General features: G+C 42.6%; 1 protein-coding gene across 1 annotated transcript in view; it reads left to right on the forward strand.

Moving 5' to 3' along the window:
* The window catches only part of lrmda (leucine rich melanocyte differentiation associated), a 193,181-nt gene extending 186,027 nt beyond the window's left edge, over positions 1-7,154 (forward strand). Inside the window, exon 8 of the mRNA XM_070916592.1 lies at positions 7,075-7,154. Within this exon, the coding sequence (XP_070772693.1) occupies positions 7,075-7,154 (80 nt within the window). The remainder of the gene's footprint in view (positions 1-7,074) is intronic.
* Positions 7,155-18,552: the final 11,398 nt, after the last annotated feature.

Here is an 18,552-nt window from a genome sequence, read left to right on the forward strand (position 1 = left end):
TGGATGGCGTGTGGAAATACACTTCTGGAGCGAATATGTCCTGCATGAACATAGCCTTACATTCCATTCCTGCTGGCATCTTTTGGCTGAATTGAGCCCAGCTTTAGTCACATAATTTATTCCATTGGGCATTTGATTGGCCTCCTCCTGAAATAAAGCACAGAGCAAATGCTCATTCCCATATTCGATAAGAGACTTAAGCTGAATGTACCGCAGTTGCTTGGTAGCATCACTGTTTATCTCTTTATCATTGGAAATATTTAACAGGTACTTTCAAGATAAATATACAAATTAGCAAATACACTCACACACATATCCAACATACCAATACCAAGTGAAACAATTCCATTTCTCTCCATGGCAATGTGCTGTATGTGCCAGCTTACCTCTCAGTAGGCTGAATCACAGTCCACTGGCTGTTGGTTTATGGGACGCAGGGGGGTTATCTATCTGCAGGCCACCCTATAGAGAGGAGGTGGCGACTCCATCTCATGACGTTGGGCTGAACTGATAAAAGGACAGCCGGAGATGGATCGTGCCCACAATAATAGCCCTGGCTCACAGCAGCCTACGCCCCAAGCTCATAAGTCACTCTCGCACCAACTCTTACGGATGCCTGCCCCCAGCACCATCTGACCCCATCCCCCACCTGCCCAACAGTGTTATTTCAGCCCTTGGAGATAATACAGAAAGTGTAATTGCCTTGTTAATTGGCTTTTTTCTCACTGCATTTTTCCCTGATGGATGGCAGCACTGATGGAATTGTTGGCTAAGTGGCCAAACTAGAGGGTGGGACAGAAAAATGGAGGAGGCAAAAAATACAGCAAACAAGAGGCACGAGAGGGCGAAAGAGAGGAATTAAAAAGAGCAAATAAGAGAGTAAAGAGTGTGGAGAAGGAGAAAGACGGAGTGGAAGCAGTTGAGACGAGAGGGGAGGATAGATGTGAAAAGGAGGCAGGACGAGAAACTAGAAGTGGAGGGAGTGGATTCATGCCGAGAATAGATAACCTTGATGTTAAAAGCTACATCCGTCGGATGTGTCTTTCTGTGACATATTGATGGCCCTTGAAAAGAGTCAAGCTGATTGTATGCAGGGAACAATCATTAAACCCACTCCATCTCCCTCCTCTCTCTCTCTCTCTCTCTCTCTCTCTCTCTCTCTCTCTCTCTCTCTCTCTCTCTCTCTCACTCTCTCTCTCTCTTGAAAGTGTGTGTGTATGCATGCACAATTGTGTGTGTGCTGATTAAATGCAGGGTTTTTAAGAGGGCTGTCAGTTAATATGGATAGGAATCCCTACAGGTAAACTCAGACAAACACAAGCCCTAGTAGTGCTTGAGATTCATTTTAAAAAATAACCTAAAAAATTAAGTATTCACCTGATTTTCACTTATTTTTAGAGGTGCCGTTCATGTATGTAAAATTGACTGTATCTTCATAATATCCAATAGCAACTATTAGGAACCACAGTGCTGACAAGCTCACAGTATCTTAATGTCATTACCTGACTGGGACCCCAGTGACAGAGTAGAGCACTGTCTGTATTGAGTGTTCACACCCCAGAAAGCATTATTGTTATTATTGCTACTTTAGATTTGCTTCCACTTGGCACACTCAGGAAATTATATCTTGACCTTTTCTTTTGTCAGGTGATAGCATGTCTTCGACTGGCAAGGAGAAACTTTAGTTAAGGTAGAAAAATACATGGATCTCCATAGCGAGTGGAAATACACGGCATTATTAAGATATGAATATATATAAAAAAGTGAAGTAGTCAAGTGAAGTAGTACTCTAAATCTAGAGCTGCACTCCAGATGAATGTATTAGTAATATTATATGCTTAATATACTGTGTGGCCCTTTTGACCTTGCCACATTACAGCTCTCTACAGTTCGGCCCGTACCTACGTAAATTTGAGACTCAAACTGAACCTGAGGCCAAAAGTTTATTTTTTCCTCGTTTTATTCGTTTTCTCCTTTACTGACCTTTAAGTTATTGGCCTTTTGCAGTGTCTCGGACACACTCTCATGGGCATTGCAAATCTACTTGCAACACATGATGCGAACCAGTCAGTTTCAGGTTGGGTAGGAGAACTTGAAGCCCTTCCACAGCCTAACTTTCCTAACTCACACTTCCCATCCGTGCGATCTACTGTTAATGGTAATTGATGTTCTCTAAGTATGAACTTACACACTATGACATTTCAGCTTTCTAGAACAGCATATAAAAGAAACCCCGTATGAAAAAGTACACTTTGGAGCTGAAGGCTAGTGGAAAAAAGGCTAGCATGGAAAGACGGGACTTCTGCTATTTAGTAGGACGAAATTAGACTTTCTACTAAATTGTAAATAATTTATCCAGTATCCAGTGAAAACACATTTATAGAAGGTGTAAATCTTCTTAGATACCCAGGAGACAGTTCAGTTGGTGGAGTTTCTGCACAAACTGAAATGTCCATGGTAGGGAGTCTGTCCACCAGAATCAAGAGAAGGAGCTGGGCTGCTGCAGCTAGACATTTTGAAATCTCAGGAATGGCTGAGTGACTGACACTGTATTGATCAGCAACTTGTAAACCTCTGTTTATACTGTATATTATGCTCATTTTGTACAAGGCAGTTAAGTATCACTGCTTCCGCCTTTGACAGAAGTTCTGCAGGGATTGGTTTAGTGACCTCAGTGATTTATAGAGTTGATTTCTACCTTACCCTTATTGATTATACTTTATAAAGAACAATTATATATTCACAAGAAAAAAAAACTTTTGTTCCCATGTGTGTTGATTTGATAGTGGAGCACTGTACATAGGAGGCTTTGTACAGCTGGCTTACTCACACTGTGGCAGAGTGGCCCATCAAGCCCCCGTAGAGAGGACACATGCTTTGGGTAATCAGCTCTGAAAAGACCAGACTGTCTGAAGATGAACCTACACTGCAGCATTGACCAAGAGGAAGATACAAGATACGGACTGTACAGCCCTTTAATAAAGACAAGAGGGTTAGCTACTCCCCTTAAAAACAACAAGGTGCTGCGTGACATATGCAGAACAAAGGCCTGATTGTTCCTCCACCAGGGCATGATGGAAGCATAAGCCTCCACATCACTTTGTTAATCTGTCACATTAATGGCTGCTCCCACTGTTCTCACTGTGTGCTGTGTTTGTGTGCATGACATGAAAGTGTGTATGGGTTTGTGAAAATGTGTATATGGTCGAGCGTGTGGGTGTTGATTCAAGTGTGCTCATCCATAGCTTAGGATACACAGAGGATATTGTAGACTACTGCGTTTGGCACTGTACCACTTGTTATTAAGTATCAGTTCATCAGGCTGAACCCCACAGGCGTGAGCATGGCCTCAGAAGGCGTTATGTAAGAGTGAGTGTTGCTCAGTTATTCCCTTCTCTATCGCCAACCACCCCATCTTTCTCCTGGTTTCTCTCGTAATAAGAGGAAGCTCTCGCTGTGAAGGGAACGCAGCGAACTGGAATGTGTGTATGCACAAAACACACTGCTTAATGTAATGCTGAAGTGTATCTAGAGCTTGAGCCAGGTTGCACAGAAAATTAAGACACATTTGCCCGCTGGGAAACGGACCTCATCCCTGTTCTTTGTCCTGCTCTCTCCCTTAATTTACTCTTCCTCTTCTCCTTTGATCACAGATATAGCTTTTTTTAAAGCACTGCTGGAGAGTTACAGGTCACACATCGGCAGAGCTTTCTGATTGGTGCTGGAGACTCTCAGAATGTGTTCCCTCCAATCCTTCTCAGTCCCCACGGGCTAGTGACGAGCTCAGCAGAGTGTGAAGGCTTGAGGGGCCTTTAGCTTTAGTTCCTTCATCTGTGAAGGTTATCTCTGAAAGGCTTTTGGTTGCAACCTACAAATATATCCCCTCTAGGTAATGTCTTATAGGAGCCTTGGTTCTGGTACCTCATAATCTCTTTAAGGGCCCCACTCCTGGAGAGAGTGAGTTTCTCGCCGGGTAAGCTGTGAATATGTGAAAGGCCCCTGCGCCCATGTGATCAGAGCGCTGTGAGACACCCCGAGTCCTGTGGTGTCAAGCCCAGTCTCCAGCCGTGGCACCTATATCCCCAGGCAAATCACGGCAGCTGGAATTCTTCCCCTCCGCCCCAACCTCCTCACCGTCAGAGAAGCACACACACACATACACACACACACACACACACGTATATGTATCCCTCACACACCGGGGGAGCAGGCAGGCATGGAGCTGGTCCCGGATTTTATCGGAGGTGACAGCTCCTCACACTTCAGTGTTTGGATCACCTCAAGTAGCTGGGCTATGAGGGGAAATGAGCACTGCTCCACTACAAAGTCCAGATTTAGATTGACTGAGCTTGTCCTCGGGCCTGTGGGCTGCTGCTGCTGCTGTACTGCTCCTCCGCCTGACAGAACACCCACTACTGCTGCGAGGGACTGGTGTGTGTGTGTGTGTGTGTGTGTGTGTGTGTGTGTGTGTGTGTGTGTGTGTGTGTGTGTTGTGTGTGTGTGTGTGTGTGTGTGTGTGTGTGTGTTTGTGTGTATGTCTTCGTACTTTATGTGTGCGTGTGTGTGTGTGTGTGACTTGGTAGAGCCTACTTTGAAGAGTCAGAGAGAGTGGGGGAAAGAGAGCGATGTGTCAGGTTTGGTTAGAATTGAGGGTGGCATCAGAATATGCTTGGCACTAATATGGCACCAGTATCTCTGTCCCCGTCTCTGCTTTCTGTCACTTAGTTGCCATTCTCTCTCCGCCCTTGACAATGTCTCTTTGGATTATGTGATTGGACTTAGCGCTTGGAGCACCCCTCATCCCTCTGTGACACCGCCTCTCCCATAAGTCTCTCCGTTCCTGCCCTGTCTCTGGCCTGCCCCCCCCCCCCCCCCTCCTATAATGCACTTGATGTCTATTTAAAAAGCCTGGCGAAAGCTGTATCTGTTCTGCTGTCAGAGGATCATTGACAGCACTAATGCCACTTGTCCTTGCCTCATTTGGCGAGAGGTGACACCTAGCTGCAGCCCGCCACATTCATCAAGTGGCGGTGGGAGCGCTGTGACATCGGAGTCAGAGCAGACCAGCCACAGAGCTCTGGGCAGCCCTCTCCCTGGCCAGAAACACTTCTCATTACAACAAGAAAGCTCTGCTGGCCATCTTGGATCATCCTCTGAGGTGCATAGAGGGCATGTGGCTTCTTTTTCAGGAATCTGGTAAAATGATTTCTGTAAATGTAATTCCAAGAGCTTACCTTTGCAAACCTACACTACTGTAAAATAGACATAAGACATATATAAACCTCTGTGACAGAATAATTGCATGTTTTCCTTGATGAACTGTAATTCTGACTTTCTTTGCGCGTATGAGTAGTTTCAGCAGTTTAATCTCAGTTGAAATCAGGAGAACTACTCTATTTTGACTTCCCTAATTGACTGGGGATAATAAGAGAGAAAACCAAAGTCCTCTCCAAAGCTACAGACTGCTCTTTGTCAGGCTTTTTCAGGAAGCAAATCAAATGAAAGTTGATGTCTTAATTGAGTACAGTAGCAAGTTGTCAACTCCAGAATGGAGCTGTATTATCCAGTGAGTTTTATTAGCCTATTACATGCACATTCACAAATACACCTGGACGTGCCACACCCATGCCTGCTGATAGTTGAATAATTGCTTGCTGTGATGCTGCACTGTGTGTGTGTGTGTGTGTGTGTGTGTGTGTGTGTGTGTGTGTGTGTGTGTGTGTGTGTGTGTGTGTGTGTGTGTGTGTGTGTGTGTGTGTGTGTGTGTGTGTGTGTGTGTGTGTGTGTGTGAGTGAGTGTGTGAGTGAGTGTGAGTGTGAGAGAGTGTGGGTGTACGTGGGTGGCTGTGAGCTTGTTACTGTCAGGACTTTGCCCCGAGGCCACACTGGTCTTTCTCTGGAACAAGACGTTCATCCTTACCAGCAACACCTCTCATCCCCTACAAGGAACAGACCCAGACCCTGTTCAGTCCTGCCATTTAAAGCCACCCTGTGGAATTTTTGTACAGTAGTAAACAAACACGGTTCTGTTTACCGTCAACGTTTCTCACTGAAACTTACCATCTGTGTCTTTTAAAGTCTAACGAATACATTGAATGCATTTACTACCTCATAGAACGTTAAAGCCTTGTTTTCAAGGTTTTAAAACTCCTCTCTTCTCCTGTTGTCTTGCTTGAGATGCGGCCATTATTAGAGACCCAGTTTGTGTTTGAGAATTGAGAATGCAGGTTACGTTGTCACTACTTTCATTAATATACTGCAGTATATGGATAGATTAGCCTTTATGCTATGAGCAAATAAACTTGACTTACTGGTTCTGTCAAAGCCTGCTCTGTGTTGCTACGACTCCTTCACTCCATTCAATGAGGAAAAGCCTCACCAATATTTACACATTTACACAATATGTGTCCATGAGATATGTATCTCCAGCAATCAAAGAGGCTTGTATTTTCAGTTATGATCATTTAACACAGGACTTCTCACCTTTTTGGCTCATGACCCCTTAAAACAAGGGGCACTTCTCTGTCTTTTTTTTTTTGTCCTCGCCATCCCTTTTCACCAGATGCCTATGTCAATGAGTTTGTTTAACCCTTTATCCGGCAAGGAACCATATATGGTAACTTCATTGATCTTGATTTTCAACATAAAACTTGAATATTTTTAAAAATGTCACAAAAGTAAAAAAGTCACAAAAGTAAAAAAGTCTTGTTGTGTCCTGCAATGACACTCTAGGGTTGAAATTTTGCATTTTGACACTCTAGGGTTGAAATTTTGTGTTGTAAGTATTTCAATGAGTGCCTGATAAAGAATTGTTTTTAGAGGTCACACTAAAAATGTTTTTTTTTGTGATTTTGAGAGATGTACTATATGTACATAAAGATAGCCAGGGGTGAACACGATCAAACAGTCTACGTATACTTAAGTCTAATACTAAATGCTATAAAAGGGTGATTACATTCAAATAGATTTTTTTTTTCAATTTTAAATAATAAATACTAAATGCTTTCTTATTAATTAACTTTATCTGTGTCCCATGTCCCACACCTCGCCTGACTTTCCCTCATTCTGTTTTTAGGGGTATTCGCCAAGTGTCGCTACGTCTACTATGGCAAGCACTCAGAAGGCAACAGATTCATCCGAAATGACCAACTCTGATGGACAGCTGGTCAGGCGTAAAGAGGGACATGAATGGCAATGGATGTCAACAGAAGGAAAGAGGATCAAATCAGTGTCTTATTTATTAAAAACCACTTGTGATATTTGAGTCACCTGATCTCCCACTGGAAAAAAAAGATTTCAACTTCATCAAATGATGTCGTTATGGTTATGTAAGGGGAATATATATTTCTTTTTAAGTTTTTAAAGTTTGTATTCCAGCCCCATAGATACGGCCTCCTCTGCTTCCAGCTTAGAGTCAGAGATGACACTCCCACTGACATGATTGCCTGTAAGCATCAGCAACTGCACAACTCCAGACACACACACAACACACACACACGCAAGGACAGTCTCTCTCTCTCTCTCTCTCTCTCTCTCTCTCTCTCTCTCTCTCTCTCTCTCTCTCTCTCTCTCTCTCTCTCTCTCTCTCGCTCTCTCTCTCTCTCGCTCTCTCTCTCTCTCTCTCGCTTACACACACTCAGTGACAAACAGACCCGGCCAATTGCATCTTTTTCTTTGACAGCCATGATGGATCACCCGTCCACTACTGCCACTAATCAAGGGTGAAAGGGGTGACGGTCACACACCTGGGGCCTGACATGGACTCATCTCTCTCATTCGCTCTCTATCTCTCATGCTTTCTCTCTCTTTTACACACACTCTCACACACATGCTGTTTAAAACATTAAGACATCACAAAGAGTTTAACAGAACAAGGTTTATACAGCCTGGTTAAACATTCCTACGACTTTCAGTCCAAACTTGAGGCATGATCAGTCTGTCTTGTTTAGTTTGCGGCAGAATGCTTTTCCTTCTTTTGTTTGAATGAATTTTATTGAATGAGTTTTATCTTTGTGTCTCTCAGTCTGATATCTGCAGCAATGATTCGGTCAGTTTCTGTTGTGTATGTGTTAGCAGCACAATGTGTTATTCAAATGTTACTTTTAAAGTCAAAAACATTCCAATATCAGCTTTAATAAAGAGTTATAACCAAGTATGCATTTCAGGTATATTGTTATGTTTTGTTTTCTCTGAAATATTCCCTTCATTATTTGCATTGTGATGTATTACAATCACACTATTAAACATAATCTTAAGAAAATTGCATCTAATGTAATATTGACTCCACAGTTGCCTTAAATGTGTTCACATGCATTGTTTTTCAAATGTTTACATTTTATAATACTTTTATAATCACCATGGTCACCTTGAAGAGTTTATCATGATTTTGAATGCCTTTTCACAACAACCTAAGATAGAGTGCCGCCATTTTTTAACATCTTATTTAAAGTTGTCCAGGCAACCTTCCAATCTGAAATCTTGACATGAAAAAATGATTTGATGTAGCTGATCTGATATAAAATTGTCTCCAAGTGATTAAAAGGGTTTAACTAACGTGTGTCTGTTGTCAAATTGATACAGAGCTTAAGGTACTCTGGTGCTTTCACATTAATTCCTTCTGCCACCACAATACACTGTGTAAAGCCCATAGAGCCAGTCAACATTTTAATAACCATATGGGTGTCATTACAACTGAAAAAGTGGTCAGGTCATGAGTCTTGATTACATTACCTACTTCTTTAGAGGTGAAGTAGCTGAATAAACCATGATGATGAGACAGAGAGGAGAGGCTCACTGTATTTGGGATTTGAAAGAAACCATGTTGAGCTTCAGTCCAGTGCATCAATCATCCAGAGACAGATGAAGGAAAGGTCAGAGATAGCCTCACGCAATGTTTCTCCACTATGTCTGTATCTGTTTATTTCTTACTTCTCTTAGCTTAAACATTCGTGCTTGTTTACAAGATTGTGTGTGTGTGTGTGAGAGTATGCGTGCTTGCTTGCATGTGGTTACACACCACTTCCTACAGGACTGTGTGACCATATTCCAGCTGACATGCCGTTCAGGAGCCTGGTCACTAGTGCCGGCGTTTCAAAATGACAAGGTTTATTTGTCTGTGTTTTGATATGCTCAGAGGAAACTGGGGCTGACAGCTGGAGGAGGCAGGAAGAGGGGAGCCACAACAAGTTCCCCCCGCACGACACAAAATGTCATCCTTCCCCTGGTTGCGGCGCGCGCCCAGCCATCCTGCTGAAAAGAGCAGACATTTAAAACTTTGTGACATGTGTCACAGGCACTGCCATTGAGCCAGTGCCACTGATGGAGCTGGAATTGACAGGCCCCGAGCCACCGGAGCTGGCTGGGGGACACACCGAGTTTGGTGCGTGTCACTTCCTATCCTCGTCAGGGACGCATCCCGAGCTGCCACACCAACACAAACTGCATTATGGCATAGGCGGGGAGTGCCAGAGCGGGTTGACATATGCTTGACATGCGCCTTCATGCATGCGAGGGGATGAATGGGATGCCTGGCATCACGGACAGTAGATTAATTAAGGTGTGAGCTACAGATCTACCTGTAGGCGATGCCCTCCTTGACCCTCAGCTCCGTCACTGCTGCTGCTCCTTGGGAACTTCCTGGCTGAACAAATGGCATGCCACTTCATCAGAGCAGATCAGTGACATTCTGCTATAGTAGCCCTGCAGGCTCCTCTACTAGCCACCGTGTGTGTGTGTCTGTGTGTGTTCACTCAAAAAAAAAATATATATATTTATATGACTGTACCTACATGTCTTCTGTGTGTATCCATGCCTGTGTAAGCCCTGGCCGGATGTCTGTGCACAGTATCTGTAGTGAATTGTTTAATTTGTTTGTTATATCCCATGACAGTGAAATGTGACTGCAACAACGTAAACACAATAAAACCAAAAACTAAACAATTGAAACCTGCATTTTGTAAAAGTCTAAATTGTCATTTGATTTCATACTACATACTAATTATAATCAGGTTTTGAGTATGTCGTGCATTCACAATTGAAAAGTGTCCGAAGTAACAATACTCAAAATATTTTAAATCTGCTTGATTTTGAGTGTGCTGTTGATGGACACACTTGTCCCACAATGCAATGCATAAGGGGAATGGTAAGCCTACTCTGTTATCTTTGTAAATATTCAAAAGTAAAAGTCTTGTTTACTTTCTTATACATAATGGTAAAGAACACTGACTTCTTGTATACTAACTGCAAAACAGTATTCTATGTAAATGTATATATAGTGCATACTGTACACAACATTGCAACATTTTCAGACTTTAGGAATATTAAAATGTATTTTGTACACTATAATCTATGAGCTCTATATTACACTGGTGGCACAGCACAATTCACCTCCCCAAAAGGCACACTAGTGTGTGACTCACTGTCAAAAGAACTAAGGACCAATCACCCTATGACTACATATCAGCCCACAGCCTGATGACTGATTGGCAACAGCTAATGCAAATTTACAAGGAGGCAGGGGATGAAAAAAAGGACTTGTCTTTATGAGTGACAACTGGCCACTGATAGCAGAGCAGCAAACAGGATGGGGTGAGATTTAGATTTAACTGTCCCACTGGCTCTAGAAATCTCTCTCCCCCTCCATCCCTCTCTTTCCTTCTCTCTGTCTGACATACAAACTCCTTCTCTCCTGCACCTGAAGACATTTGGCAGCACACTGCTGTCTCACTTGATCCAGAGAAGCCGAAGGGGGATGGGGAAGTGGCCCTTATTTCCGGGCCCGGTCTTAGATGAGTAACATTTGTCATTCAGGGTTGTGCTGTAGTAATTAGCTTGTCATTGGGCACCAGGCTGAGCTGGCTCTTTCTGCTAAGAAAGATGGACAGACTGACACGGGAGCTGACAGCCAGTCGATAATGTGGCAATTAATGTCATAAATAATTCCACTGCCAATTATATCAAAATGGACTCTGTTCTTTCACAGGGCCTGCTACTCCCTTATCATTTCCTCTGATAAGGGGAACAACCGTCTTCAAACCCCTATAATTATGGGGCTTTTTATATGGAAATACAACATGGCCTCACATTCTCCACATGTTTAGGGGTGAAAAGTAGACAGACGGAGACATGGACAATAAATGTAACATGCTAATGAATCTGTGTTTTGTGCCCTTTACCATGGATATTTCAACGGGTCATATAGCAAGGCTGCAAGGCATTCCAAATGTCATTGGCATGTACAAAAGAAAAACTTGATTTGAAAATGAAGACAATTATGTGAGAGAGATCGATTGGATCCGATGTTCTAAAGGTTGCAAAAGCTTAACCAACAGTGAGAATATTGATCCTGACGCCCCATCACTTGGTGGGAAAAATGATATCCATTCTGTGTCTTCAAGATGCAGGTCAATCAATCGCAGCAGGTGAGAATACATGATGAGCTGGAATCAGCAAGGGTTCACTGAATAGTAAATGTGCTGTATATCGGAGAGAAATAAAGAGGGAAAAGTGGGAATTTGCTTTGAAATGCTTATTATCCGCTGCCTCGGTCTGTTTCCACGGGCTCATTTGTCTCGACAAGTGACTCAGTCACTGTGAATGGTCCCCATCAGCCTGACACTAAACTCTTCCTGTGAAATGTATGAGCAAATAAAGTGAGCTCAGCACATGTAAAGCCCTCCTAATGCATTGTAAAACAGCCTTAAACACATCAGATGTATCTTCGGGACGGGAAGGTCGCTCTGATGGTAATATATGGTCTGTGCTGAGAAGTCTCAAGGTCGTGTCAGATTCGCCTACATAATGCATGATTTCCCGTTAGTCTTACAGACTCCAATCATGCCTCGAAGCCTTGATATGAAAATTTTACTAAGTAAATCAGCCACCTTGCTGGCATTTCTATTACCCCTCTGTGTGCACTGACAGAGAAGATGAATAACGCTAAATAATAACACGTGGTAATAAATCATATCTACTACTCACACAGAGAAAAGCTGCAGATGTAAGATGAAGAACACAGATGTAAAACCGTTAGCTGTTTTTATGTTATTCTTTCATCTTGCCTATATGGATTTTACTTTAGTTTTTTTGTTTGTTGTATGTGTGTGTGTATAAATGTGTTCTTTGTACTTTATGGAGATGAGTGTGTCACTCCTCCACTTGTCACTGTCATCTTGTTAGATTGTGTGCGTAATTATTGTGTCATTTATTGCACGAGAATTGCTTGCTTTGAATAAAGCAGTTAAATGACCCTGTTAGCATAATTAATTTAACCATCCTGAGGGGCTGCAAAGTCGCAGTCTCATGAATATTAATTATTGTCAGTGTCAGTGCTAAATATTGTACAACAACAATGCAACATGTTTTTGTTTTGTTTTTGTTTTGAAGTGAAACATGTTTGATGCAATTTTTGAGTGAAATTTTGACTCTTTGTTCCTGATTTACGATCTCTTTCTCTAAATTTTCTTTTAACAGAAGCACATTTACATAGAAGAAACATGTAAAATACAATACTTCCCAATGGCTGCATGCTATCAGATGAATATCAGAATAGACACTTTCTCCTTTATTGCTTCAGCTACATCATTAAAACAACAACTGTATTCATTTGGCAGAGAACATACAGTAATTATACAGCATGGTATGGCAGAGGACATGTAATGTTTGCATTTTAATGTCACCCTAAGGCCCTATACAGCTAATACTTAACATGACACAAATCATCAGCCATTGATTTTACACGCTTGACTTGAACAATCAAACATTTCAGGAAATTCCTGGAAATATTGACATTTACTCATCTTCTCTACCAGGTCCTGGGGGTAGAGATGCTGTGTGTGTGTGTGTGTGTGTGTGTGTGTGTGTGTGTGTGTCTGTGTGCTTATCTGGCAACTGGACATGAACAAGAACCAGAAAAAGCCCTCAGGAGAGACGGATGATTTTCTCACATGGGCAATGCTGTATGACTCCATTGAGGCACAAGAGAATACTTGAAAAAACAGTGTACTGTACATTGAGCTAAGTGATGTGTACCTACCAATGATATCACACTCCATTGTGGACCCTGCTGCTGCAGTTTATGTGACTGTCATTCTGGATCACCATGGGAAGCCTCCCCACTTCAAAACTGAAGACAATATTATCCCATGAACGTCTTTGAACTGTAAACAACATTCATACATTTCATATGAATACACACGTTATGGGCCCCACAATGGTGAGACCTAAGGGAGGAGTGTGTTGTGTTGCGTGTCTGACTTGGTGGTATTTCCTGCGGCGCTCTGATCCTATCTCTGGGGTCCTCTGGAGGGCAGCCTCTCAAACTGCTTGACTTGGCCTTGGCCAGTGATGGTGACATACAGAGGCAGTCAATTTTTGACACACGGCTTTGACTAATTGTGAGGAAAAGGTGAGGGAGATCTGATCTGGGGCCATTCTTAAAGACATGGAGATCCAGCCCACCTCCCCTGGGCATGGCTTAGCACAAATGAAATCCTTGAATCATGAATACTTTGAAGGCGAGCAGCTATTTACAGCAGCCAATCTTGGCTTTTATGGAAGTAATATTGACGGTCAGTGGCAGGTAGCTCATGTTTTAAGTATGTTTTTCCTCTCTCTGGGAATAGCATTTAAAGGTAACTTATTGACTTTCAATTGTCTTCTTTAGAGTAGCAACTTGGCTACTCGGAATATGTGAAATTGATGAAAAGCACGTAAATTTCATTGGGGGAAAAAGGTTTGTTTCAAAGAGGCAGTGAATTTGTAAGTACGCACTGGGATCAAATACTTTGCCTAAAATTGTTGTTTTTTCTGCAACTATAAAGGTAAATACGGAGTCAAACCCATCACATTAAAAGATGAAATCAATCAAATAAAGTCTAGTGGATATGCCTGTGAGTGAAGCTTCTGATTAAAAATGAAAGGCTCAAACTCAATATTGACGATACATTTATAGATTTGTTTAATACTTCAAGAATTTAAAGAGAATGAGGCCTTCCGTGTTAAAACAAGGTTAAGTCTACAGCCATGCTAACACCAACATGTTAAAATAACATGGCAATGTTAACATGCTGATGTTGTGCAGGAATAACATTTACCATGTTCACCATCTTAGTTTAGCATGCTAACACAACAAGTAACACAAAGTACAGCTGAGTCTGATGGGAATGTCATTATTTTGCAGGTATTTGGTCACATTTTGGACAAACATCAACCTCATGATGGCACTAGAGGAAAAGTCACAAGGATTCATCTTCTGTCATCCATGGATGTCTCTACAAAATGTAATGGAAAAAATTTCACTGAAAAATCTATAGTTATTGAGATGTTTCAGTCTGGACTAAAGTGGCAGACAGACAGGCCGACAGTGCTTTCCCTGTAGCCGTGCCGCTAGCATGGAAATACAGAGATTTCTCTTCAGAGATTGGGGGGAAAAAGTTATTTGTCTTTGTGTGTAGACAATTTCTGTGCTGGAAGTATTGCTTCAGTCAGAGCAGAGTTGTTCTCACAACAAACTTTACGAATCATTCACCATTTCAAATATGCATATGGTGATTTAATGCCAACAGCACAAAATATTGAGCTGCTCACTAGAGTTAGTTTGAATGTCCCTGAGCTAAAGGTTTATTGGTTGTTATGCATCTTCTCCTCTATGTGTGGGTAAAGTTCAGCCGTGAACCTTCACATTTGGGTATTAGCAATGTTCTTTTTTTTTCTCTCAGACAGACTGATAGGCCTAACCTTGTCTGCCTTTCCAAACATATTGATTAGCCTGTGAGAAGAGAGAGGCTATGAGACCGAGTGCAGAGGCTAAACTTGAAGTAGTTCACTTCTTGCTAATAGCATCATTATTTCACAATGAGGGAAAAAGTTTTATACTGTATTTTTGAAGAAATGATTGTACATGAGTCTGAAGATGGCAGAGCAACATTTTCCTATTTTTGACTCAGTAATGAACAAATGAATGTTCCCGTATTATTAGTAATATCACAATGATGATTTGCAACATGGCGACTCAAGATTTGAGAACATAATCTTGATTTCATGATGAACCACCGGTTGTACTGACAGACATCCACAAATCGAGGAGTCTGCTATTGTTTGTGTGTCAGATAGGAAATCCAACCATCAGCGACGGGTTTAGAGCAAAACATTCACCAACTTTTCCAGACGAGGACACTAAACACAAATTTCAAATGGCAGTGGCAGGCAGAAAAAAAGAGAAAAGCCAACCCCTGTGCCTTTGTTGTTCTCCTTTAATTCTGTTAATCGCCCCCAGGTAAAGATTAGCTGCTCTTGCCAATTTAATTCAGCTTCAAATGATGCTGCTACAAGGTCACTTTTTCTTTTCTTCCTCTTTTCTTGTCTCTTTATTCACTCCCTCCTTGCCTCCCCCACCCCCTCCCTCCCATCTCTCCCCCTTTCCTCAATTTCTCTTTCCGTGAGCAGGATTGAGTTGTCATGTAGTTCTAATAGGCAGCACAGGGAATCATTAGTCCACCTCGGCTCCCTGACTGATGGGTATTTCACTCCAATCATCTGAGTACTGTGCGTGTGTTTGCGTAGGTGTGTGTATGTGTGCGTGCGGAACGAGAGAAAGGAGTACCCCCCCCCACCCCCCACCCCCCAACACACACACACACACACACACACAAATCCACCGCCACAGACATCACCACCTCCCACTCCACCCACCCCTGCATTGTGCGCCTGCCGCTATTGACAGAGTGTCAGAGCTGAGGGGAGATGTCTTAATCAACTTGGACACACTGGGCATTGATTTGACAAGCTGCTGTAATGACCTTCTTGTTTTCGTAAAGGATCACTGTTTATCTGGGCCACAACTGATGCGCTGAGCATGCCTCATTGTCATGGAAACTATTATCACGGCTGAACTGGGATGGGGCTCGGTCCTTTGGATCTCTCTTTTTCTCTCTCTGTCTCTCTCTGTCTCTCTCTGTCTCTGTCACACAGACAAACACACTGTCTGTGTCACACACATGCAGACACACATATTGATATTGATATGTTTGAGTTGATGCAGCACAACCAGATGTGTGTGTGTACTGTATATATGTGTGTGTGTTCTTGCTTGAATGTGATGTTTAGCACTTCCAGTCGAAACTGTCAGGGGTCAAAGGGAAATGCTATAATTGGTGTCAACATCTTTCACGTCAATGTTATGGAAATCATTACAGACTGGATGGATTGACTGACAAGGCTCAATAATCCCTTTTACCTGCCTCCCAGCTCTTTTGGAAAATTGTTTTAAATGTTGTAGCTCATTGATTTACTAAATGACCCATAATGACATCTGAAACGGACAGTTTATTCTCAATGGGAAAGTGAAAAAGCAAAAAAAAAAAATCTATATAGTAATGAAAAAAAGATAAGAGAGATTGTTTTATAAGCTTCTAGAAAGGGTCTGTTTTTAAACTCTATGATTCTGGTCCTTGATCTGATGTCAGGCCTAATCTTAGAGGCTGTGTGATGTAGATTTTTCTTTATATGAATTATGATCTTCTATCAGCCAGTGCATGTTTAAAGATGAAGAGAAAGATTACCTTTGTTTGTGTTCAGGCACAAACACATAAACAATGTTGTGCTCCATCACCTGGTTCATGGCCACGGGCACACCCGGCTGCCTTGAGAAGAAGACACTCTGCTGAGTCGATTTGCAGGGATCTCAGGTTCAGGGTGCTGTCAGCTTCTGTCAGGGCAATCAGCAACACTCAGCCTCCCCTGAATAGCCCGCACAGCAGACGGTAAATATTATTGGCATTCTGACACCCTCTCGCTGCGACCAAGTGTGTAAAATTGTTAATAAGGAACATGATGGGGCCACTGCATGCTGTCGTGAGAATGGAAAAGCTTGCTCTCGTTGGCAATTATCCAAATAACAGGATGAGGCGTCTGAGGACAGGTGATTTAAGTCCTTAGCAGAGTGGTGGAGAGGTTTGTTTTGGCAGAGAGGAAGTGAGGAAAGTCACAGAGGTCACATGGTAAACATTGTCCTTGTGCTATATCCATCAATAAAACTCCTTATAAAATGTACATGGAGACCCTTGTGTGCACTGTTTTGCTAAATTGCTAAAGACACTGTCCATAGACGAGGCACTTTAACACTCGAGGGCTATTCTACATTATGTATGATAGTCATGTCAACAATACTAAAACAGGTAAAGGTTGTTGTTGTGTCAGCTTTAAGAATGAATGAGAACGAGCTGCTTGTTTACTGAAATCCACTATTATTAGTTATTTCTATGCCTCCCCCTGAAAGTCTCAATGTGACACTGCGATAAGGCAAATAGTATTCCTCCCCTTGCATAGAGCGCGTAAGTCATTATTTTTAAAGGCACAGTATCTCTGAGTCGCAGAAGGACACATTGATAGCAGAATAAAGTACACAATCGTAAACGTTTATGCCAGTGTTTCTCACTGTGTGATTAGGTTTTTATGGTTCATATTCTGATATGGCTTGTTTTTGCTGCCACCGCCAAAGCAATGAGACAGGCCCAGAGGTGGCATTTCTCCTTTGCTTTATGGGGGGAGGGATGCCTGGAGGAGAGTCCTGCTCGGTTTCATTCGGTAAACACACTGCCAGGCTAAATGGCTGATCAATCAATTTCAGTGGGATCGATCTGCATCAGTTCTGCCTGCATGCACACACCCGGAGCCACTTTATTGTAAATCAATCATTTTGAAAACAACTCACAGAGGGGCCCGTCCTCACTAACAAGCCATCAATTCCAGCTGCCTGCGTTGCACCCTTATCAGGCCACAAATCAACAGCCACACAAACATCTGTTCCATTTCCATCGCTTTCCCTCTCTGCCTCGCTCTGTCTTTTACCCCCGCTCCGTCCCCGCCGCTTGTCGTGTTTTGATGGTGTGTCTGGCGAGGAGAGGAGAGGAGAGGCTGCGAATCTTCACCACACCACTTAAGATAACCCAAGGGTAATAGTGTTTGCACATTTGAGAGAGAAATGAGGACAAATGCCAGGGTGGGTCATACATTCTCCTTCTGACCGGCTGTTTGACGTTGGAGTGTGAAATTGCACACTTCAGCTGAGGAGCGTGGATGAGGAGGAGGAGGAGGAGCGCACAGGGCCCAGAGACTTATGAGATGTCCACTGATTTCTAGCTATGAGAGAGGGCTGGGTCGATGTCTGAGAAGTCATCCTGCCTCATCATAACACCTCAGAATTGGTGCTGCTCATGATGTTTGAAGGATTCTCAGGAGATATCTCAGTACCCTTGACACAGGTGACACAGTGTTTAGGGCTGTGTATCTAGAAGCAGATTATTTCAGTTGGAAAATTGCTGCGTTACAAAAAGGTTAAAAATCCTTTAACTTTGGCACTGTTTAATGACATGCTTATCGCCGTCCAGGCTTTGCTTAGACATGTTAAAGCTCCAACAGGAGGAAAGAGGATTACTTTCTCAGTACAGCTTTTGCTCCTGGAATAACTGTATCTATAAACTCAATCCACATTAAGATGCTACACATCCCGATGTGATGCACAAACATTCACAGCGCTGACATGACAGCACAGCGA

This window comes from Enoplosus armatus, chromosome 12 (assembly GCF_043641665.1).
Source record: "Enoplosus armatus isolate fEnoArm2 chromosome 12, fEnoArm2.hap1, whole genome shotgun sequence".
In the NCBI taxonomy this organism is placed as follows: Eukaryota; Metazoa; Chordata; class Actinopteri; order Centrarchiformes; family Enoplosidae; genus Enoplosus; species Enoplosus armatus.